This window comes from Pipistrellus hanaki (genome assembly GCF_964339955.1).
Source record: "Pipistrellus hanaki genome assembly, chromosome: 9".
Classification (NCBI taxonomy): Eukaryota; Metazoa; Chordata; class Mammalia; order Chiroptera; family Vespertilionidae; genus Pipistrellus; species Pipistrellus hanaki.
In genome coordinates this window covers 43,201,805-43,227,649 of record NC_140511.1, presented here as the reverse complement: position 1 = coordinate 43,227,649, position 25,845 = coordinate 43,201,805, and the positions used below count along the sequence as shown (strand labels likewise).

The 25,845-nt window shown below is 38.0% G+C and overlaps 1 protein-coding gene across 2 annotated transcripts in view; it reads right to left on the bottom strand.

The window, feature by feature from the left end:
* Positions 1 to 25,845, bottom strand: part of FCHSD2 (FCH and double SH3 domains 2) — a 160,116-nt gene that overhangs the window by 23,161 nt on the left and 111,110 nt on the right. For both annotated transcript variants that reach the window (XM_084894182.1, XM_084894183.1), the window contains 4 exons: positions 22,299 to 22,421; positions 14,588 to 14,683; positions 10,644 to 10,760; positions 8,591 to 8,695 (listed from right to left, as the gene is read on the bottom strand). In XM_084894182.1, coding sequence (XP_084750308.1) covers positions 8,591 to 8,695; positions 10,644 to 10,760; positions 14,588 to 14,683; positions 22,299 to 22,421 — 441 coding nt within the window. The remainder of the gene's footprint in view (positions 1 to 8,590; positions 8,696 to 10,643; positions 10,761 to 14,587; positions 14,684 to 22,298; positions 22,422 to 25,845) is intronic.

Here is a 25,845-nt window from a genome sequence, read left to right as displayed (position 1 = left end):
AGGCGGTGTGCAGGGGAGGGGACACAAGAACAGGAATCCGGCCGCTGACAACAGCAAAGGGCACACCTGCACCCACAAGAAACATCAACTATAACTTACAAACAGGAAGATACTGATGTGCTATAAAGTCTGCGTCCTTTTCTTCTTAATAAGGCTATGCCTCAGAACATCCTAAAATCGAGCATCTTCAACAGCCTTCTACCCACCTCTTGGATTTTTTCTTCTCCTCTCTAATCCGTTTTTTACAAGTCTGCAAATGATCTCATCATGTCACTCCCTGCCTAAAAACTTTCATGACTAGTGAGTAAAGATTTTAAATTAATTTATTATGCAGCTGTCAAAAATAGTAGAAATTGAGAATAAAAAATTAAATGGAAAGACTGCCTGTTTTGGCTCTTGTTCCAAGAGGTAAGCAAATAATCATTGAACCAGTTTAAACCTGTCCCTGTAAAATGGCAAATTCTTTGCTCTAATAGCCATGCCTCTGAGAGTAGTCAATCAGTGACAGGCATCCAATTAACCAGAGCCTCACTCCCGTCATCATCACCCCCGCAAATCCCGCTATCCACCACAGCTAAAAGTGAGCCAATCTGCCGAAACCAGTTTGGCTCAGTGGATAGAGCATCGGCCTGTGGACTGAAAGGTCCCAGGTTCGATTTCGGTCAAGGGCATGTACCTTGGTTGCGGGCATATCCCCAGCAGGGGGTGTGCAAGAGGCAGCTGATCAATGATTCTCTCTCATCGATGTTTCTAACTCTCTATCCCTCTCTCTTCCTCTCTGTAAAAAATCAATAAAATATATTAAAAAAAAATAAAATAAAAAAATAAAAGTGAGCCAATCTGTAAAACACTCCCTGTTTTGAAAATATGCCAATCTCTGAAATCCACACTTCTCAAAACCTGATATTTCTACTTTGTTCAGAGAGACTGTGTTTTGTAAGTATCATTCTCCTTTGCTTTAGCAAGTAGTACATTTAGCTTCATTGCTCCTCAAATGAGAGTAGTAGTCTCTTCCTCCAACCGTTGAAGGCTCCACTATGGTAATTTTAAGGACCCTTACTTGATGGCCTCCTGTGGGACTCTGGGGCCAACAAGTGTGCTCACTGAGCCCTTCTGGCACAACATTTGATGGGGGGAGCTGGTATGAAAAAGGATCTGAGCTCTGACTTATTTCATTGAGTTCTCATTGCTGAATTTATTTTATATTCTGAAGATTTTTAGGCATATGTATTTTAAAGGATTGAGATCATTCCTATATCTCCTTTAAAAAAATGTTTAATTAGATCATTTGCCCATTTTAAAATTAGGTTGTCTATTTTTATTTATTTATTTATTTACTTACTTACTTGCTAACTAAAGGCCCGGTGCACAAAATTCATGCACTGCTGGACCTTAACTGCTCATCTGCCTGCCTCATCTCTCTTAACCCCTCTGCCTGCTGGCCTGATTGCCCCTAACCACCTCTGCCTTGGCCCCTGCATCCAGGACCATTGGGGGCTTTGCCTGGGCTGGCCACAGGTGTCCCAGGCCAGGGGTGGCTTCACCCGGTTTGGCTGCAGCCATAGACATCACTGCAGGCCGGCCACAGCTGCAGGTGCCCAGGATTGTGGGCAGCTTTGCCTAGGCCCAGTTTTGTCAGGAAGGATGTCCGGAAGACGTCCAATCTAATTAGCATATTACTCTTCTATTATTATAGACGGCTTTTAATATATTTTTATTGATTTCAGAAAGGAAGGGAGAGGGAGAGAAAATTATTGATGAGAGAGAACCATTGATTGGCTGCCTCCTGCACACACCTTACTGGGGACCAAGCCCATAAATTGGGCATGTGTCCTGACCAGGAATTGAACTGTGACCTCCTGGTTTATAATAGGTCGATGCTCAACCACTGAGCCACACTAACCAGGTTGGGTTGTCTTTTTATTTTGTCTGTCTTTTAATTGTAAGAGTTCTTATATATTTTAAATGAAAGTTTCTTATCAGATACATACTTTCTAAATATCCCCCCCCACCCCCCCCATGAGTTTGTTTTTTACGATCTTAATAGTGTCTTTTGAAGCATAAAAGTTTTCAATTTTGACTAAGTCCAAGTTATAATGCTTTGGCTTTCGGTGCCATATCTAATATACTGATCCAAGGTCACAAAAATTTATCCCTATGGTTTCTTGTAAGAGTTTTCTAGTTTTAGCTGTTACACTTAGGTATTTCATAATTTGGGGTTAATTTTGGTATATGGTGTAATGTACGGGTCCAACTTCATTTTTTTGCAGGTGTATATTCTGTTGTTTTAGCACCATTCCAGTATGTATTTTAAACCAATATAGGCACTGAAATGTTTAAAACAAACAAACAAAACAGAGCACCCTGCCTGGTGTGGCTTAGTTGGTTGAGCTTTGTCCTGTGCACCAAAAGGTGGCCAGTTAGGTTGTTGGTTTAATTCCTGGTCAGAGCACATGGCCAGTCTGTGGATTCCATTTTAGTTGGGGTGCTTGTGGGAGGCAGTTGATCAATGTTTCTCTCTCTCTTATTTTAAAAAAATATATTATATTGATTTTTTTACAGAGAGGAAGAGAGATGGATAGAGAGTTAGAAACATCGATGAGAGAGAAACAGCGATCAGCTGCCTCTTGCACACCCCTACTGGGAATGTGCACGCAACCAAGGTACATGCCCTTAACCGGAATCGAACCTGGGAACTTTCAGTCCGCAGGCTGACGCTCTATCCACTGAGCTAAATCGGTTTCGGCATGTTTCTCTCTTTCTTTTTCTCTCTCTCTCCCTCTCCCTAAAAATCAATAAAAACATATTTTTTTTAAAAAAAAGAGTGAACCAACAAACCCTTTCTTGGAAATCATAAATGTAAGCCATTCAGCTCTAAAAAAAATAGAAAGAGAGAATGAGAGAGATTAGTTTATTCTTTTTTCTCAATAACAAGAAATCTAGTTTTTATAAGATTTATTTTTGCCAGTACTTTACCAAATAACTGACTACAGTTCCAGAATAAACATAACTATCTTTCCTTTAGTTTCAAATGTTTATATTTTAACAACTTTTCAAAAGCAGAATTTTCCAGTGTTTTCAAATGAGTTTTGATGATTTGCCAATGGATCACAATTTTGCAGAGTACAGCTGTCTGTAACTTGATGGCACTCTAGATACAACTTGACCAACTCATTTTTAGAACTTGTAAAGAGACAGAGGTTTTTTAAATGATGTTTTGTAAAGCCAGTTCCTTTAGGATACAATATCACGGTGTATGAACACTGTCAATTAACTGATTTTAATGTAAAATGTAATATAAGCATATCTAAATTTCAAGCCATAGTTGAGTTTATGAAACTTTGATAGTTATATAAAGTCTGTATATCTCATTTCATTTAATCCACACAACAATTCTGGGGATGAATATTAGAACCTCTAGTTTATAGATTAGAAAAATGATTTAACCAAGGTCATATTAATTGTGGTAAATTGTTATCCTCAATGAATCATGCCTCCTAGTGTCCATGTAGTCCCCTCCATGTTAATTCTGGGCTTGTCCATCTGATATGCTTTGGCTAATGGGACAAATGCAAATTTGATGCAAACAGAGGTTTGATGAGTGCTCTTAGGACTTCATTTTTTGGGGAATGTGCTTCCATCATGTGAGGAAGCCCACTGTTAGCCTATTGGAGGATGAAAGACCATATGGAAAACAAACACCTAGTTCTCTTATGCAGACCCTCTCTAGCTGAATGCAGCTCAATGAGGAATCTCAAGCAAAAACTGCAAATAAATAAATAAACACACACACACACACACACACACACACACACACAATCAACAGCCAGAATGGTGAGAGATAATAAATCATTGTTGTTTTGGTAATAAAGTTAGGTGTTTTCTTTTAAGATAGAAACAGATTATGGTGTTTGAATAGTTTAATTTCTAAATATCTGGGGATTTTCCAGCTATTTTTTTGTTCTTGATCTTTAATTCTGATGGGTCAGAGAACATATTTTGCTTGATAACAATTTTAAACTTACTGACAGTGGTTTATGGTGTAGTATTTGATCTTGTTGAATATTCCACATATTCTGTAAAAGTGTGGCGGAGTGTTCTATAAATAGCAATAAATTTTACACAACAAAACTTTTTAGACTTCTTTTAGAGCATTATGGCAAGGGTCTTAACATTTTGAGTTACTGAGGTATAAAGATGACATAAAAATTTAAAGAATACACTTCTATGACTGTCATGAAGTCCTGGCTGGGCAAACAGTGGCATGTTCTAGAGGTAACTACACTCTGGACTTACTGGTTATAACCACTGTCTTGTCTACCTCAGCTGAAAACCCAGACTCACGAGGCCTCAATCCCTGCTCTTCAGTTCATGGAAGATGCCAAAGCCAACTATGTAGGAGGCTTTCTCAGAGGAGATGACTCTGTCTTCTCTGGAGACAAACCCTCTGCTTTGCTTTATGAGGCAGACAGCAGCCCCAGACCACGGTCAGGTCGGGACCTGCGCAGGCCTCGATGACTTAGTAATTTTGAATTCATAGTGTGCAACAGAACCTTATGAAACAATTTAAGAAAAAATGGCTTTGAAAATGTGTTTATATAATTGATATCTTTGTTTTGTTAATTTATTTGATAAACATATACTTTGGCTTTCAAATGCAACTTCAATTCAGATCATAGACTATCATTAACATCTTGGAGAAAGAATCATATAGTCTGTAGTTCCCCCTGTAGACCTTACACTAAGTGTGAATTACTAACAATTTCTGGGTATCTTTAACTCCTTACATCAACTTTTCCTCTTTGTGCTAAACATTTCACTGTCATAAGGATAGAGAACAGCCTTCAAGGTATAATTTAGACATAAAAATAATTGTGTTCTGGAACAACCTAAGTTATGTATAGCTCCCAAAAGATGGCTTTTAAAAAACTCTTGGCTTTTTGGCAAGCTACTTTTAAAATAGGTATGATATGTATGAAGAATGTGTGTGTGTCTGTGTGACAAAGGAATTTCAAAAATTCAAATACCTGCCGGGACTGGTTTGGCTCAGTGGATAGAGCGTCGGCTGCGGACTGAAGGGTCCCGGGTTTGATTCCGGTCAAGGGCATGTACCTTGGTTGCGGGCACATCCCCAGTGGGGTGTGTGCAAGAGGCAGCCGGTCGATGTTTCTCTCTCATCGAGGTTTCTAACTCTCTGTCCCTCTCAATTCCTCTCTGTGTAAAATCAATAAAATATATTAAAAAATATTCAAATACCTAAATACCAGGTTAGAAAAACTGTTATTAAAGTGTAATTTAGCCCTGGCTGGCTTGGCGCAGTGGATAGAGCATTGGCCTGAGGACTGAAGGGTCCTGGGCTCGATTCCAGTCAAGGGCACATGCCCAGGTTGTGGGCTCCATCCCCAGTAGGGGGTGTGCAGGAGGCAGCCAATCAATGATTCCCTCTCATCATTGATGTTTCTATCTCTCCCTTCTCCCTGCCTCTCTGAAATCAATAAAGATATACTCATCAGTATCTGGCACAGAGCAGGAACTCATTAAGTATTTGCCAAACTAATCAATTAGTGAATCTGCTCCCCAATTGATCAGCCAGTAAATAATTATATGTATATATATAAAATAGAGAAATATGCTAATTAACCGGGATGCCATAACAGGTTGACAAGACAGGAGGAGGTTGTGCACAGTGGTGGGGAGGGCCTGATCAGCAGTGGCCGCGGCTGCTTCAAGGGCTGGAGAGGGAGGCAGGGCTGGACCGGCAGCGGCTGTGGCTGCTGGGGGGCCCGGGCCGGACTGGCAACTCGAGGGTGGGTGGTGCTGCGCAGTTGGGCTCCTAGTTCACTATATAACTCCTATTCTTTTGAAAAGCACAAACCATTTATATTTTCAATTTCTGATGAATGGAAAAAATTTATTTAATCTATTACTGAGTATCACAGAGGTTTTTATTCTAATTAGTACTCTGAATGAAAACACAATGTAGAAAACCTGGATGAAGCAAATGAGCCAATAAGGGAGGATAACACACATGCTAGTAGGAGTTAAAAACAAACATGAAAGATATAATGGAATTTTATAGCTTTCTCCCTTTGGTGCAGGTATTTATAATAAATAAAGTAAATAACTACTGAATGAAAAGAGAAAATCCAATGCAAGTATTATATAGGCAGAAGAAAGCAGAGGGGGATATATCCAAAAATGTCATTAGGACAATCCTCTGAGTACTACCCCAGCAATACCCTCATAGCTGCCATCTAACCTTAGCTGTTATTCTCTGTATCTGATAGTGAAAATCAAGTTAAAATAGCAAGATTAAGTACATTTCACAGACATGGTCTTTTGCATGTTTCATATTTTGTTAAGAAAATTATTTTTGAGAATGCAGACTTAAATACTGGTTTTGGGAGAGATGAGACATTTTGCTTAGGAATCTCACTTCATATTTTTACCTTTAAGCTTACAAACACAGGGTAGTTTAGCATATTCATGGAAATAAAAGGTCATTTCAGGCTAAATGTAGACTCCGTGTGACTGATACCTACTACCACTCCACTGGGAGGTTTGGTGGAGCTAGGAGAGCAGACGGTGACACCAGGGATGGAGTCTGGAAATGGAAAATACAAGAGAGAGCACACCCTTCAGAAAACTTCTGAGACTTGTTCCACCAAAGCTCAGAAACTGGCTTCACCCAGACTTTGAAGAAACAAACAAGAAAAGCTCTTCTACATAAGCCAATGTTTCTCAAACAAGGAAAGGACCTGCCAATAGTACTTGGCCAGCCCACTGGGGTAGTGGTTTAGCCCTGACCCTGAAGTCAGAGAGGAAAATGGCTATTTATTGTACGTCCTGCCCTCTTCACTATGGAGGCTGTGGATCGCTTGCCAGGAAAAAGGCGAGTTGTGGTTACTCGGCTTCTCTAGACCAGGCAGATGGCAAGCTGTTTATGGTTCAGGTCACTCCCATGGGCTCGTGCCAGAAACATGCTCATATTTTCTGTTTGCCTCTGCTACCTCTCCACCACACCCTGCCCCCCACCACTGGAACACGTCCTCAGAGCCTCTAGATCCTGAGGGAGTCTATCAAAACACTGGTGTAAGTGAACTTTCAACCAAGGAAGAATTCTGGGTATAGAGTCCCAGGAGATGTTTGCCCAGAATCGTAAAGCTGCGCTATGTCCCAGAGGAGCTTATTTTGTCATTCGGAAGATCTGACTGTTAGAAGGTATTTCCCAATATCAAGCTCAGATCGGCCTCCTTCCTGTCTTCTTGTTTTGGTTCAAGTTCTTCCTTTTGAGGTTGCATGGCATAAATCTGAGCTATCCCTTTTCCCCTGACTAATGAACTATTACTAATCTGTTAATACTCATCTTAAGTCCTTCTTCTTCTGTATTACCTGTTCCAACAACGCCTCCCAGTGACCTGTTTCTTCTGCCTTTCTTAAGTGTTAAGTATGCTTCAGTGGACCACTCCTTGGCACACATGCTTTACAGCCTTCGTTATCTTTGGCATCCTTTATGCCTTCCTAACAAGACTGGAAATCCCCAGTTTTTCTTAAATATCTACTTCCACATCCCACCCATGGTGCACTGGGTAGATAACTATATCCAAGTTGTGCACAGGTCCTCCATGAACTGGTCCTAACCACAATTTAATTTATTTACTGTCTACCACATTTCCTTCTAAAACTCTAATCAAATCTAACTGCCAAACGATAGCCTATGTCTTCCTCCTTTTCAAATAGGTTCTTTCTTTCCATCTTAACCTTTCCCCCTTGAAGTCAGGGAATATTAGCACAGGGTACATGAACTTCTGAAAATTGTACATAAAAATGTTCATTTTTGGTGGGAGAGGGGGTTTCACATTTTCATACAACACTTAAAGGGTCCCATGACAACCCGCTCCCCCCAAATTAAAACCCACTTTATAATTTAAAAAAAAATTCCCACCCAAGGATATGTTTATTGATTTTAGAGGGAGGGAGGGAAGGAGAGAGAGAGGGAGAAATATCGATGTGAGAGAGAAACATCGATTGGTTGCCCCCTGTAAGTGCCCTGACTGGGGATGGAACCTGCACCCTGGGTATGTGCCCTGACCAGGAATTGAACCCACCACCTTTGGTGTACAGGATGATGTTCCAACCAACGAAGCCACACCGGCCAAAGCTGTTGTGACTTTTTTGTCTTGTCTGCTTTTCTCTTCTTAAAGCGGTTTATGCCCCCAGGCCCATGATTCCAGAGGACTTCCATACAGGGGAGGCTTTTCTAGGCTCTGAACTTACACATATTAACTTTCCATACCATGAATTCGATTGATTTATTACATACATTGTGAAACTTTAAAATTAGTATCTTCACTGTAATTTAAATTTTTTAATTTAATGTTTCATGACTGTAAACTTTTCATAGCGGGTTTAATGTCCTTTTGTTGTGTGTACCACCTCATATGAAGCAGTTACTAAACAATAATACACTTGATACAGATGAAGATGGTGAATCATCTTCAGAATAACCAGTGTCTAGAAACTGAATTCTAAAGGTACATATTACAGCTGAGACATGGATGAGGCTGAGCAAAATGAGCCATCACCTCACCTCTGCTTTACGAATATTTTCTTTAGCTTCATCTATTTTCTGCTCCAGCTCTACTCGGCTTTGTTCTGATGCTGGAGCTCCATGACATTCCAGATCATCTAGAACCTGTTAAAGCAACAAAAAAACAATGACCGATTTTTCTTAAAAGATTATTTAGATTATTTATTTATTTAAATATATTTTATTGATTTTACAAAGAGAAAGGGAGAAAAGTCAGAAACTTCAATGAGAGAAAACACTGATCAGCTGCCTCCTGTACGCCCCCTTCTGGGGATCAAGCCTGCAACTGAGGTACATGCCCTTGACCAGAATTGAACCCGGGACCCTTCAGTCAGGCCGACGCTCTATCTACTGAGCCAAATCGGCTAGGGCAGTATTCATATAATTGAAAAGACTTTAATGATGAGTGGCAATGATTATCTTTTTTAATCTTTAATATTTTTCAGTTTTTATTTGTAAATTTTTAAAAAAATGAAAGAATTATAGACCCAAAAGAAGCTGCAAAAGTAGAACAGAGAGTACCTCCCAGCCTCCCAAAATGGCAACAACTAGGAAATTCACCTTGGTACAATCTATAAAAACCAGGAAATTCACATTGGTACAATCTATAAACCCTATTTGAACTACACATTTTGATATGCATTTGTTTGTTGATTTATTGATGAGGTGATATTTCATTGTGGTTTTAATTTGTATTTCTCTTATGATTAGTGACATTGAACATCTTTTCATATGTCTATTGAATATCTGTATGATCTCTTTGGAAAAGTGTTAATTCATATCCTTTCTCATATTTTGACTGGATCATTTGTTTTTTTGGTGTTGAGTTGTAAGAATTATTTACAAATTTTGGATATGAATACCTTATTGGGCGTATCAGTTGGTGAATAACTTCTCCCATTTAGTAAGTTGTTTTTTGTTTCCTTTGCTGTGCAAAATGTTTTTAGTTTCATGTAGTACCATTTGTTTATTTTTTTCTTAGATTAACTTGTCCAAGAAGAAATATCAGAAAAAATATTGTTCAGAGTTTACTGCCTATTTTTTTCCTAGAAGTTTTATGATTTGAGTATTACATTTAAATAATGAATTCATTTTGAGTTTATTATTGTATACAGTGTAAGATGTATGGATACACAGAAGAAAGGCCTAATAGTGAAGATATTAATATATCATTTGTTGGTAAGTGAAACCATGGAAGAGATCAAGACTGCCCATAATGAAATAAAAAAGAAGAAAAGAAGAAAGCCTATATACAGAATCTAAGGAATTTGAATATTAAGTGTGAGGTAGAGAAAAAACCTCTAAGGGAATCCAGGAATGGCAGAAGGAAAACCAGGCAGTTATGCCATAGATGACTAGGGAAGAGAATGTTTCAAGAGGAAGGGTATTGTCAATTGTGACAAAGTTGACAATAGGTTAAGACAGAAATCAAAGTGTCCATTTTGGATTTAGCAATAAAGACATCATTGGTGATTTTCACAAGTGTAGTCTTTGGGAAGCAGGGAAAGAAGAAAAAACTGGATATGAAGGTTAAGAGAATAATGAAGATATAAATAAATGGAAATTGAGGAAAATTTACTATATCTAATATTAATTTCTTGGCGCTTTTAGTTCAGTCTTAATACATTTTCATGGAATCTACAATTGTGCCTTCAAAAAATTTGCTTGGAGATGAGAAGCCAAATTAAATTAAGTCCAAGTTGGTTTTGCTCAGTGGATAGAGCGTCGACTGTGGACCAAAGGATCCCAAGTTCGGTTTTGAGAGCACCTACCTTGGTTGCAGGCTCCTCCCTGGCCTGGGCCATGCTTAGGATGCATGCAGGAGGCAACCAATTGATGTGTTTCTCTCACATTGATATTTTGTCTGTCTTTCCCTCTCTCTTCCTCTCTCTCTAAAAATCAATGGGAAAATATTCTCAGGTGAGGATTAAAAAAACACACACCAAATTATGAAATACGTACAGGATATTTCTCACCTTAATAAAACTCAACTCTTTAAATTGGTTAGACATTTGGCTTAATCTAAATGAAGCCTAAGCTCTATTACACTTACTCGCTGTTGGTGAACAATGTTCTTGTGCTCACGTGCCACACGTGTGGCCCATTTCCGAGCCTCCTTGTTCAGACTGTGCTCCTCTGTGGTGCCAGTTTCTGATTCTAATTTTCGGCTCTACAACACAAGAGAGAGAACAGAAAGAAAAAAAAATACTATTATTCTTATTGAAATCACAACCATTTTGTAGGTAGATCTAAGGGCCTTCACTTAATCAGCAGCACTCAAAACCGGAGCCATGCTCCACTACTATAAACATTAACAGAAGACTAAGAGGAAACCATAAATGACCACAGTATTTTGTCTGACATTGCTGAACATTAAAGCTTAATCTCTAATACTACGGATTGATCCATTTGGGATGTGAAGAAAGCTGGTAAAGCAAAGTAAAGTAAAGTATTCATGCCAACATACTATGGCACTAAAATAGTTGCACAGATGAAAATAGAAACAGCTTAATAGTTTTAATGGGGTTATAGAAAGGTTTATTGGAAAAAGTGAAAAGAAACAATAATAACATCACAAACGCTCTGTCCCCAAACGATAATGGGTTTAATTTAGTTTCTGGTCCATTACCAACTTACCACCAAACCTCAAACTAGCTTTTACCCTTCCTCTGGACTTTAGTGTCTAGAGGAAAGTTGGTGGTGCTAAATCAAATGATCACTAAGGGTTTCTTCTAGTCTTAAAATGCTGTGATTATGTTTCACAAAGAACCAACTGCAAAATCTAAATAAACAATAGTAATAGTTAACTCCTACTATTCAAGGCACTATGGGAAGCATTTCATATAAGGGTTGGACAAAAGTAGGTTTACAATCGTGAGTATGCAAAACACAGATTTTACTCTGTAAACCTACTTTTACCCCATCCTGTCCTTTTACTTACTTTTATTTTTTAAAAAATATATTTTTATTGATTTCAGAGAGGAAGGGAGAGAGAGATGGCAACATTACTGATGAGAGAGAATCACTGACTGGCTGCTTCGTGCATGCTGCCTACTGGGGATAGAGCCCGCAACATGGTTATGTGCCTTGACCGAGAATTGAGCCATGAGGTTCATAGGTTGCTGCTCAACCACTGAATAACACACTGGCTAGGCCACCCTGTACTTTTATAACAACCTAATGAGATGGGTCATAAGCCAAAGCTCAGAGAGATTAAGTAAAATTTCCAGTGTCTCCCAGATATTAAATGTTACAACTCCGATTATACAAATATGGTTCCAGTCTCAGCATTCTCAACCACTAAACTACTTTAACTTTCTCTAAACTTTTAAGAACTCATGAGAAAAATCTTTATTAAAATAATTAAGAAATAATTTTTTTCTCAACTATGAATTACCCAAAGAAAATTTTTTTTAATTAATTAATTAATTTATTTATTTATTTATTTATTTTTTACATATTTTCTTGATTTTTTTTTATTGCCCCCCTCCCTCCCTCCCACACATCCCCTCCCTCCCCATAGTTTTATGTCCATTGGTTGTACTTATATGCATTTATACAAGTCCTTCGGTTGATCTATTATCTCCCCCTGATATCCCTACCCTCCCCACTGTAATTTGACAGTCTGCCTGTTGCTTTACTTTCTCTATATCTGTCTCTTGGTTCATCAGTTTATAAAGATCTTTATCATCCACCGATGTGTGAGGTCATGTGGTGTTTCTCTTTCGTTGATTGGCTTATTTCACTCAGCATGATGCTCTCCAATTCCATCCAGGTTGCTGCAAATGATGAGAATTCCTTCTTCTTTATGGCAGCATAGTATTCCATTGTGTAGATGTACCATAGTTTTTGGATCCAATCATCTGCTGACGGGCACCTAGGCTGTTTCCAAATTCTGGCTATTGTAGATTGTGCTGCTATGAACATAGGGGTGCATATATCCTTTCTGATTGGTGTTTCTAGTTTCTTGGGATATATTCCTAGAAGTGGGATTACTGGGTCAAATGGGAGTTCCATTTTCAGTTTTTTGAGGAAACTCCACACTGTTCTCCACAGTGGTTGCACCAGTCTGCATTCCCACCAGCAGTGCACGAGGGTTCCTTTTTCTCCGCAACCTCGCCAACACTTGTCGTTTGTTGATTTGTTGATGTTGGCCATTCTGACAGGTGTGAGATGGTACCGCATTGTTGTTTTGATTTGCACCTCTCGGATAATTAGTGACTTTGAGCATGTTTTCATGTGCCTTTTGGCCTTCCTTCTGTCTTCTTTTGAAAATATTCTGTTTAGGTCCATTGCCCATTTTTTAATTGGATCATTCATCTTCCTTTTATTTAGTTGTATAAGCTGTCTGTAAATGTTGGAGATTAAACCTTTATCAGTGGTAATATTTGCAAATATGATCTCCCACACCGTGGGCTTTCTTGTTGTTTTATTGATGGTTTCTTTTGCTGTAAAAAAGCTTTTTATTTTGAAGTAGTCCCATTTGTTTATTTTCTCTTTAGCTTCCATTGCCCTAGGGGCAGTATCAGTGAAGAAGTTATTTTGGCATACGTCTGAGATTTTGCTACCTGTGGATGCTTCTAGTATTTTTATGGTTTCCCGTCTGATGTTTAAGTCCTGTATCCATTTTGAGTTTATCCTTGTGAATGGTGTAAGTTGGTGATCTAGTTTCATTCTTTTGCATGTGTCTGTCCAATTTTCCCAACACCATTTATTGAAGAGACTGTCTTGACTCCATTGTATATTCGTGCCTCCTTTGTCAAATATTAATTGAGCATAGTGATTTGGGTTGATATCTGGGTTCTCAATTCTATTCCATTGATCTATTTGTCTGTTTTTGTGCCAGTACCAGGCTGTTTTGAGAACAGTGGCTTTGTAGTATAGTTTGAAGTCTGGTATTGAGATCCCTCCTACTTTACTCTTCTTTCTCAGAATTGCTGTGGCTATTCGGGGTCTTTTATTGTTCCAAATGAACTTTTGGAGAGTTCTTTCTAGGTCAGTGAAATATGTCGTTGGTATTTTAATGGGGAGTGCATTGAACCTATAGATTGCTTTAGGAAGTATGGACATTTTGATGATGTTGATTCTACCAATCCATGAACATGGTATGTTCTTCCATCTCCTTACATCTTCCTCTATCTCTTTTTTCAGTGTCGTGTAGTTTTCCGCAAATAGGTCCTTTATTTCTTTAGTTAAATTTATTCCTAGGTATCTTAATTTTTTTGGTGCGATGGTGAATGGAATTGCTTTTTCAGCCTCTGTTTCTGTAGTTTCACTGTTGGTGTATAGAAATGCCATGGATTTCTTGGCATTAATTTTATATCCTGCTACGTTGCCAAATTCATTTATTAAGTCAATTAGTTTTTTAATGGAGTCTTTTGGGTTTTTTATGTACAATATCATGTCATCTGCAAATAAGGATAACTTTACTTCTTCTTTTCCAATTTGGATGCCTTTTATTTCCTCCTCTTGTCTAACCCAAAGAAAATTTTAATACAAAAAGAAGCAACATTTTAGAGTGGGAAGAATTCTGAAAGACATTATAAAGGGCCTATAATTTTGTGCAAAACCAATAAAATATTTGTATGCACATATTCATTATTCTATTTATTAATTCAATTCTGGTTAAAATTTGACCACTGGAGTCTATGAAAGGATATATATGCGAAGAATTTCATGGATAGAAAGTATAATTTATATTTCAATTGAAAAAAAACCCCACCCTTTATTGAATATTTTTTCTTCTTCCCCAAGTTCAATTTTCAGCAATAACTTTTCTTATAATTTAATCCAATTTCATAGAAAGTTGTTAGCATAGTACTAGGTGTGTTAGTCACATTTGATAAAGAAGAAATGTCACAGTTTCTCTGCATCCTCACAGTTTGTTATAAAACTGAGACATATTCAACCTTTTCTGTCTGTATTTTCCAAGGATAACAGTTATTTGAGCATGAACAGCTTAAAAACGAATGAGATGAAAATCTGAAATTTCCTTACAGTATCGCTGTCACAAGGCTGGAACTGGAAGGGCTGGGGTTTGTGAAAAACAGCATTCTCTTGTAGAAACAGCTGAAAATTATAGTCCCGTACCACCTACAGAGAAAATAAAATACTGTTAAGTCTTTAACAAGATTAAAATGACCAGTAATTACATTTTAAAGTTTAAGATTTATTCTGCTGGGTTTTCAAGAAATAAGAAATCCAACACTACATGGTCAAAAAGAAATGATAGTTAAACTTTTTTTCCCCATTTCAGGTAAAAGTTACTCCTCAACTGTCCTATTTTCTCAAGAATCTAAATTTAGAAAGTACTAGTTTAGAAACTAGCCCAGATATTGACACTAGACAATAATACTAATACCTGCCTATCCTAACTTTTGTCAATTTCATTGGTATAAAAGAGAATCTCGCAGTTTTAATTTCCATTTCTTTTATTAATGATGAGGGTAAGCATCTGTATTAGTCTGCGAGGCTGCCATAATGAAGTATCACTGGTGGCTTAAACAACAGAAATTTACTTCCTCACAGTTCGGAGGCTACAAGTCCAAGATCAAGGTGTTTTCAGGGCTGATTCCTACCGAGGGCCTCTCTGCTTGTTGCAGATGGCCATTGTTTTCTGCCTGTTTATGTCCTAATCTACTCTTATAAGGACACCATCTCCAGTCATGTTGGATTAGAGCCCACTCACATGACCTCATTTTACCTTTAACAACCTCTTAAAGGCCCTAGCTCCAAATACAGTCACATTCTGAGGTAATAGGCATCAGGACTGCAACATATGAATTTTAAGGGGACACAATTCAGCTCATAACAACATCTTATTATATGAATAGAAACCCCCCAAAATTTGTGCACTGGGGGTGTCCCTAAGCCTAGCCTGTGCCCTCTTGCAGTTGGGGCGCCCTCGGGGGATGTCCATCAGTCAGACATCCTTAGTGCTGCCAAGGAGGTGGAAGAGGCTCCCGCCACCGCTGCTGTGCTTGCCAGCCGTGAGCCCAGCTTCTGGCTGAGCGGCGCTACCCCTGTGGGAGCGCACTGACCACTAGGGGGCAGCTCCTGCATTGAGTGTCTGCCCCCTGGTGGTCAGTGCGTGCCATTGTGATTGGTCATTCTGCCATTCGGTTGATTTGCACATTAGCCTTTTGTTATATAGGATAATAGCTATTTATATTTTTTATTATGTGGAATGCACGTTATATGATGTATCAGTAGCTCACTCCTTTTTATGCACAATAATATTCCATTGTATAGATATATCATATTTTATTTATCTAATCATCAGCTGATGAGTAGTTGGGTTGTTTCCACTTATTGGCTAGTATGAATAATGCAGATGTGAACACTAATGCACACATTTTTATTTGAACACTTGTTTTCAATTTTGTTGAAGTGGAAGTTCCAAGTCATATGGTAACTGTTTCACTCTTTTGAGGAACTGCCAAACTGTTTTCCACAGTGACCGCACCATTTCACATTTTCTACAATGTAGAGGGTTCTAATTTCTCCACACCGTTGGCAGTAACTGTTATTTTCTGAGTGTATTTGGTGTTTTTATTTTAATTATTAAAGCCATTCTAGTAGGTGGAAAGTGGTATTTCATTGTGGTTTTGATTTGCATTTTTCTAAAATGTCAAGTATCAGCTTATTGTCCATTTATATATATTTTTTGGAGAAATGTCTATTCAAGTCCTTTGCCCATTTTTAAATTGGTTCGTTTGTCTTTCTTGAATGCACAACAGCTATTAATTTGATGAAGTCCAATTATCTATTTTTTTCTTTTGTTCATGGTTTGATGTCAAATCTAAGAACACAATGTCAAATCCAAGGTTCTACAGATTTACCTCTCTGTTTTATTCTGTGGTTTTATTATTTATTTATTTATTTATTTAATATTTTATTGATTTTCTTACAGAGAGGAAGGGAGAGAGATAGAGAGCTAGAAACATCGATCAGAGAGAAACATTGACCAGCTGCCTCTTGCACATCCCCTACTGGGGATGTGCCCGCAACCAATATACATGCCCTTGGCCGGAATCGAACCTGGGACCTTTTAGTCTGCAGACCGACGCTCTACCACTGAGCCAAACCGGTTTCGGCTATTCTGTGGTTTTAGAGTTAAGGTCACAGATCTACTTTGAGTTCATTTTTGTATACAGAGGTGGGCTTTCCATTTAATTCTTTTGTATGTGGTTGTTTTGTTGTCCCAGCACCTTTGTTGAAGAGGTTATTCTTTCTTCATCAAATGGCCTTGGAACCTTATCAAAAATCAACTGCCATAACTGTAGTGGTTTATTTCTGGAATCTCAATTCTATTTCATTGGTTTATATGTCTATCCTTATGCCAGTACCACACTATCCTGATTCGTAACTTTGCAGTGAGTTTTTAAATACTGCCCCCCCAAAAAGACCATTGGAATTTTGAAAGGGATTGTATTATTGAACCTGTAAATCACTTTGCGGAATACTGCAATATTAGTGATATAAAATCTAATCCATAACATTTATTATTTCTATTTATTTAGGTATTCTTTAATTAATTTCAGCAATATTTGGTAATTTGCAATGTACAAGTCTTTCATGCTCTTGGTTAAATCTATTTCTAGGTATTTTATTTTCCAGATATGATTATAGCTGAAATTGTTTTCTTAATTTTCTTTTGGTTCATTCATTAATGGAGTATAGAAACACAACTGATTTTTGTGTTTTGATCTTGTACCTGCAACTTCTGCTGAATTCATTTATCAGTTCTAATACTTTTTTTGTGGATTCTATAGGATTTTCTATATAAATCATTTCACCTACAAACAGATAATTTTACTTCTTCCTTTTCAATCAGGATGCCTTCAATTTCTTTTTCTTGCCTAAGTCTCCTAATATCCCCAGTACGACGGTGAACAGCAATAGTGAAAGTGGGCATCCGTTGTCTTGTTCCTGATATTAGCAGGAAAGCTTTCCATCTTTCACCAATGAGTATGATATTGGCTGTAGGTTCTTTCTAAATGCCCTTTATCATGTTAAGGAAGTTTCCTTTTACTCCTAATTTACTGAGTTGCTTTTTTTAATCATAAAAGTCGAATTTTGTCAAAATTTCGTCTTTTTTTATTGTTGATAATTCTCACCTCAGGATATTTTTTCTGTTGATTTTTTTACAGAGAGTAGAAGAGAGAGACAGAGAGAGAAACACTGATGTGAGAGATACACATCGATTGGTTGCCTCCCACACACACCCCAACCAAGGCTGGGGATCCAGCCTGCAACCGAGATATGTGCCCTTGACCAAAATCGAACCTGAGCCCTGCCCCTTCAGTCAGAGAGCTGATGCTCTAACCACTTAGCAAACTGGCTAGGGCATTTCTATGCCTTTTGAAATGATCATGAAGTTTCCCCTCTTCCTTTTATGAGGTTTACTTTTTTTGCGAGTCTTCAAGATATTAAGAATGGCAATATTAGACAACTTAATTTTAAAAGAAATGTAGACTAACATTGTTATTTTCTGAATTGTTAAAAGAGCTACATTATTAATTAGTTTCCTGAAGGAGTTTCCTTAGGCAGACAGAAAGTGAGCACACGTAAACAAACAAGAAAGGCCAGCAGAACTGTCTTTAGAGGTTACTATTCTAGAAAAAATATCTATGACAACATCTGCTTCAGTTACATATACAAAGGGTTTCATAAAATATTAAGGAGAAAAGCAAGCTTCATAAATAATTAAAATTAAACACAAGCTCCTAGGGCTAGCTGTTTCCCTTTCGGAGATGAAAGATATAGAGTGCCACAACGTGTACAGTGTGTCACTATGAATAACCCCAAAATATCTTTCAGAACGTACACAGCTACAATTTAGATATGTGGGGGAAAAGGGATTTCCTCCTCAAAGGACAAAGGAATAATGATGTAGAATAAAAACCTAAAGGGTTTCAAAATTCTCTTTGGATTATCAGCAGCACAACCGCTCTTTGTAACAGAAAAGTACATGGAATGGGCGTGAGCTCTTCTGGCACTTGGAACAAAAGGGCATATCTCCTAGCTACATCATTCTTATTAAATTTTTATTACTGCTATTTTCAATTTAAATATAAGAGCATCTCACTTATTTCTTATCCCTGGGGAGCAAGATGCTCATATAAACAAATGTAGAGGAAAATAAAAGTTGATCTCTTTGTGTCCAAATCAGGTTATACATTTTTAATTCATTTTCTATGAAAATAATATAAGCAAAAGACAGCAAATAGGATAGTAGTAGAGCATGGAAAAATACTGTGTGTGAGTGTGTGACCAGAGGCAAGCCATGTAAACTTCCTGAGTCTGTTTTCCTCTTTATAAAATAAGCACGATAATGCCCATTTCAGAGGATGTGCTAAAAGCTACATCACGGTTAAGTGCTATGTAAACTATTAGCTGTTTTTTAAGACTATACATTTTCCTGTTTTATAAACTAAGGTAGTGTATCTAACCTAACTTATTTTTGAAAAAAAATTTTAATGAATTTGCTTAGAGGAGAATCTCTCAGATAAATTTAGAATAAATGTAATAAAATAAAAATAAGATATGATTTCTAATAAAATTAGAAATAAATAATTTATCCCACTACATGCTCACTGAATGGAAACTGGAAAAATTCACTTCTAAGTAACTCCTAGGTAAATGGGGTGGGGGTAGGGAACACATAATAGAGTTGCGAGGCTGGTAAAAAAAAAAAAAAAAAAAAAAAAAAAAGTACAAATTGGTAGTTACAAAAGTCACGGGGCCGAAACCAGTTTGGCTCAGTGGATAGAGCTTTGGCCTGTGGACTGAAAGGTCCCAGGTTCGATTCTGGTCAAGGGCATGTAACTTGGGTGCAGGCACATCCCCAGTGGGGGGTGTGCAGGAAGCAGCTGATCGATGTTTCTCTCTCCTCTCATCAATGTTTCTAGCTCTCTATCCTTCTTCCCTTCCTCTCTGTAAGAAATCAATAAAATATATATTTTTAAAAAGTCACGGGGATGTAAAGTACAGTATTAGAAATATAGTTAATAATATTGTAATAACTAAGTGTGATGCCAGCTGGATACTGGAAATATTGGGGACACACTTTGTAAAGAGTATGATTGTCTAACCACTCTGCTACACACCTCAAACTAATACAAAATTGAATGTAAACTGTGATTGAAAAATAAAATATAAAAAAAGAAGAACCAAAGAGCCCTATATATTATAGAATGTAATTAAAGTAGGAAGAGAAAATTTTTAGCCTTATGTGAATTTACTTAAAAATAAGGCTGAAAATATAAAACCCTAATATAAAAATAAGCCTTAAAAAGGATAAGACCATAAACTCTAATAAAAGTAGAAAGAATTAATGAACATAGAGGCAGAAATTAAGGACACAAAAAACAACAACAAGAAGCAGAACAAAAGCAGACCCTTGAAAGTAATTAAAAAGACTGTTAAGCCTTATCAAAATAAGAGAGAATGAAAACAATATTAAAAACAAAAAAGACAATTGTAGAAGAAAACGAGTTTATATACAAATTTATGGCATCAAATTTGATAAACGAAATGGATAATTATCTAGGAAAGTATAAATTACCAAAATGTACCCAAAAAACCCATACAGAAAACCTGAGTGAACCAATAAATATAAACAATTTGATCACTAGTCAAAATTAACCACTCCACAAAAAGAAACAAAGCCAATATGTTTTAATAGATTTTTAAAAATATTTTCTTATGTAAAATTTCAAATATACACACATTAAAATAAAAAAATTGTACTAAAACATCCATGTACATACTACCTAGATTTTTCAATGAACATTTTCTACATTTGCTTTCACATAAGTATCTACCTATCCATCCATTCTTCTTTCTATATATCGGTCTTCTATATATTTTATTAGAGGCCCGATGCACAAAGATTGATGCCAGAATGGACCTTCCTTCCCGACTGCTGGTACCGCCTTCGCTCTGGCCGGAGCAGCCTTTCTGCTTTCCCACGCTGCCCAGAGGCCCAGAGGCCTGGAGCGGCTGGGGTGGTAAGGAATGCCTGCGTCACACCCCACCCCTGGCCGCCCTGGCCTGCATATGCAAATTAACCCATCATCTTTGGTGGGTTAATTTGCATACCCACTCCTGATTGGCTGGTGAGTGTCACAAAAGTATGGTCAATTTGCATCTTATTCTTTTATTAGTATAGATTGGGTCCTGGGGAGGGAAAATATAGGAAAACAGAAATATGATAGGATTTCAAAGCAATAGACTAGTAATCTTTACAGTTCCATATCAACTTAACATTTTAAATGTTTTTCTTAGAACAGAATTAAAGAAACAGTACGTGGAAAACAAGAATAAATACAAAAGAATGTGTTCAAGAAGAAGAATCTGAGGCCCTCTTCTATCCTATCGTTGGACATTTTCAAACAATTTCTTGTGGTATTAGCCAATTCCCATTCTCCTCAGTTCTCTCTGTCTCTCTTGTGCTCTCTTTCTCTCTCTGTCTCTTTCTCATCTTCCTCCTCCCCCACCTTTCCCCACTCCCACCTCTGGCCTATCCTATCCTTCCTCTCTAAAAAAGAGAACTGAACTGGCTTTTATTTATCTTTATTAAAATTTTTTGATTTTTGAAATGAAGAGAGAGAAATATCAGTCTGCTGTTCCACCTATTTATGCATGCATTGGTTGATTCTTGTAAGTGTCCTGACCAGAGTTCAAAATCACAACACTGGAGGATCAGGTAATGCTCTAACCAATAGAACAACCCAGCTATGGCTGACCTGTCTCTTAAAATAGCAGTTGTAAAGTGAGTATCTTTTGACAAAGGCACACATTCAATTAGAAAACATTTACTATGCACTTCATTTATCAGAAGGAAACATTTACTAGTCACAGGAACAATTTATCTTCCAAAGGACTGTTTCTCTTCTGCAAAAAATTTTAACCTGTCAGATCATAAAGAAAAGCAATTTCATTTATTTTCTCTGTACACAAGGTGACATGCCAGCAAAGTTGAGGGATCTCATTACTTTTGAATGGAAAGATAATAAAAGAATGACCGTGCCCTAGCTGGTGTGGCTCAGTTGGTTGAAGTGTTGTCCTGTATGCCCTGGTTCAATTTCTGGTCAGAGCATATACCCAGATTGCTGGTTCAATCCTCAGCTGGGCTGCATGCGGAAGGGGGCCAATAGATGTTTCTCTCTCTGCAAATTTTATTTTTTAAACTGATTAGAGAGGGGAAGGAGGGAGGCCAGAGGTGGGAGTGGGGAAAGGTGGGGGAGGAGGAAGATGAGAAAGAGACAGAGAGAGAAAGAGAGCACAAGAGAGACAGAGAGAACATCAATTGGTGCCCTGTGTAAGATGTTTTTCCCCCTTAGTGCCCCTTTATTATTCTTTGTGCTGACACATGACCTTGTTTCCTCATATGAATGAATTGAGTGCATTCAATATGAGTGGAAGATAAATCTTTTTAAACCATTCTTCTCAAAAGCTATGCTCATGGCAATGGGCTGATGTTTTGAGCTAACCATATAATCACTTTCCCTTTTGACCTTTGTGTCAACTCTTCAAGTAGAATAAAATACCCTCCAACTTTATTTGAAGGAATACTGTTTCCAGGAAATTTGTCTTTAAAGCATTCTTCAAATGTCATTGGTTCCTTCATTTAGTTTGTATGTAAAAAACATTTTAGATTCTAATATGGATAACATCATATATTGCACTAAAGGTAACTTACCTTGCTAGAGGTTTCTAATAAAAACTGGAATGTGTTCTGCACAGCTTGACATGCTTCTAGCTCAGTCCGGCTAAAGGCGATTAAGTAATCCTTCAGGTGATCATACACATTTCCATCAAGAGCCTGTAAAACAGGAATAAACAAAAACAAAAATTATGATAAAGCTTTGACACATAATGTTTACTGTCTATAAGGTAAGTTCAGTTTAAAATCTATTAATAGTAAATCAACAAAAGATACCGGTTATTATGTAAGAGTAAATGTAAGTGAACAATCATTTGGGAAAACGTTGAATCTCTCTAACAACTAGAAATTAGAAAGGTAAAATCCAATATTGGTAAAGCCGTGGGAAAAGGATAAAGCTTTAAGGACAAAATGCTTGGGTTCTGACTTTTGCTCATTTGCCATTAGCTGTGTCAACTTCTGTTGCCACTTTAGTGGGAAGAGGTGTGGGAGTTGAATGAAATTATGGACATGAGCCTGACTAAATGGCTCAGTTGTTGAGCATAGACCTATGAACCAGGTCACAGTTCGATTCCTGATCAGGGCACACGCCTGGGTTGCAGGCTTGATTCCCAGTAGGGGGTGTGCAGGAGGCAGCCAACCAATGATTCTGTCTCCTCATTGATATTTCTCTTTCTCTCCCCCGCTCCCTTCCTCTGAAATCAATAAAAACATGTTAAAAAAAAGTTACAATGGATGTGAAAGGATCCAGGCACAGTGCCTAAAACAGAGTAGAAACACTAAAAAACATTCATCTCCTCTTTTTGTCCTCAGCCATTATTGGCAGGATTATAAATTAGCATGTTCTTACTGTAGAGTAGCCAGAGAAAAGACAATTGAAATAGGAAAAAAAGAAAAAGGAAAAAAAAAAGTGATTCAGTTCCTGTTTTGGGAAAGAAACATTAGTGCAATGTCTATGAAGAGTTCATATTTGTTTAAGCATAGAAAAGGATTCTTTAAAACTAAAAAAAAAAAAGAGACGGAGAGAAAACCACCAAATATGTGATAAATGATTAAGCTATGATATATATAATGACTAAAATACATGTAGCCACCAAAATAAAAACTATGGAAACTGTATAGATGAAAAAGTATGTATCAAATAATATTAGGTTAAAAAAAAAAGAACAAATAGAATACATACGTAAAGCAACAACTATGGGAAAAATATTCAATAATCAAATCTTGCCAATCAATGAAGTTTTCTTAAAAATTGAGGTTAAAAAACACATACCATAAAAGTCACCATTTACACTATTTTAAAGTTAAATTTAGTAATTTTTATACATTCACAATACTGTCTAATCATTACTACTGTTTAATTTCAAGACATTTGCACCAACCCCACCCCTCAGAAAAAAAATCCCATACCCATTAAGTGGTCACTCCCATTGGTCCTTTCCCCTAGCCTCTGGCAATCACTAATCTACTCCTTCTCTCTACTCATTTGCCTACTCCGAACATCCTATCTAATAAAAGAGTAATATGCAAATTGACCATACCTCTGCTACACTCACAATCCACACTCACCAGCCAATCAGGAGCAAGTATGCAAATTAACCCAACCAAGATGGCTGTGGCCATGGAGAGAGCAGGAGGCTTGGGTTTCCCTGGCAGAGGAGGAAGCCAAGCTTTCTGCCTGCCCTGACCTCCTTTGGTCTCCGCTTAAGGCTACAAAGTTTAATTATAGAACATAAATAAATCCCAACAAAAATGACTGCAGCCTCAAAGCGAGCAGGATACTTGGTTCAGCTGAAGGATATAAAGTTTCAATTGTAGAAGATAAATAAATCCTAGATACCAGGGCCTCTGCTTGGGTCACCAGGGGGCGTGGCCGGCCTGTAAACCATCACAGGCCCCTCATCCAGGCCACCCCATGGCCCAAGGGAACCCCCACCCTGAACCGGGACACCCTTCAGGGCAAACCAGCTAGCCCCCACTCATGTACCAGGCCTCTATCCTCTATAAAAAGAGTAATATGTAAATTGACCATCACTCCAACATACAAGATGGCTGCCCCAATGTGATCAAAGATGACTGCCCCATGTGGACACAAGATGGGCAGCAGGGGAGGGCAGTTGGGAGGGACCAGGTCTGCAAGGAAGGGCAGTTGTGGGCAATCAGGCCTGCAGGGGAGGGCAGTTAGGAGTTACCAGGCAGGCAGAGGAGGGCAGTTGGGGTGACCGGGCCTTCAGGGAAGGGCAGTTAGGGATGACCAGGCCTGCAGGGGAGGGCAGTTAGGGGTGACCAGGCCTGCAGGGGATGGTAATTAGGGGCAAATAGGCTGGCAGGGGAGTAGTTAGGCATCAATCAGGCTGACATGGAAGTGGTTAGGGGGTGATCAGGTTGGCAGGCAGAAGCAGTTAGGAGCAATCAGGAAGGCAGGCAGGTGAGCAGTTGGGAGCCAGCAGTCCTGGATTGTGAGAGGGTGTTTAACTGCCCATTTAGGCCCGACCCTACTGGGATTGGGCCTAAACGGGCAGTCAGACATCCCTCAAGGGGTCCCAGATTGGAGAGGGTGCAGGCTTGGCTGAGGGATACCCCTCACCCCGTGCACGAATTTTGTGCACTGGGCCTCTAGTTTCATATAATATGTGGCCTTTTATGCTGGGCTCTGTCACTTAGCATAATGTTCTAAAGGTTCATCAATTTACTTCTTTTATGGCTGAATAGTATTCCATTAGATGGAGTCCTATATTTTATTTATTCATTCATTAGTTGGTGAACATTTGAGTTGTTTCCACATTTTGACTATTATGAATAATACTGCTATGATCTTTTTTTTTTTTAATATATATTTTATTGATTTTGTACAGAGAGGAAGGGAGAGAGATAGAGAGCTAGAAACATCGATGAGAGAGAGAGTCATCGACCAGTTGCCTCTTGCACACCCCCTACTGGGGATGTGCCGGCAACCAAGGTACATGCCCTTGACAGGAATCGAACCCGGGACCTTTCAGTCCCCAGCCGACACTCTATCCATTGAGCCAAACCGGTCTCGGCTGCTATGATCTTTTGTGTACATGTTTTTATTATATAGGAGGATATAAGTTTCTAATATATTCTCCCATTTCGTGAGCTATCTTTTCACTTTCTCAATAGTGTCTAATATGCAAAAGTTTTTTATTTTGATGAAGTCTAATTTAACTATTTTAATTTTGTTACTTGTGTCTTAGTGGTGTATCTAGAATCCTCAATGGAAGTTTTAGAGTAAAGAAATTCTTTCTACATCTTGTGTTTGGCCATTTCATTTAACTTTTACTATAAAACTGATTTTTTAAAAAAATATACAAATTCTCTCCCTGAAGCCTTGAGAAATAAGCCTACATGTACATTCTATAGTGCTTAAACCACTAGGTGGCACCATCAAGCACTTTAAATATAGGTAGTGCAAACTCCATAAGATTCCTTTCCACGTAGTTACACAATATCCCCAGAGAGACTCCCAGTGTTAAGTCTGAATAAAAATTCTTGCCTTAGGACATGCTTTTCATAAATTTGCTAAAAAGGAAACATATAACTTCTTCTGATACTTTTGCCTTAG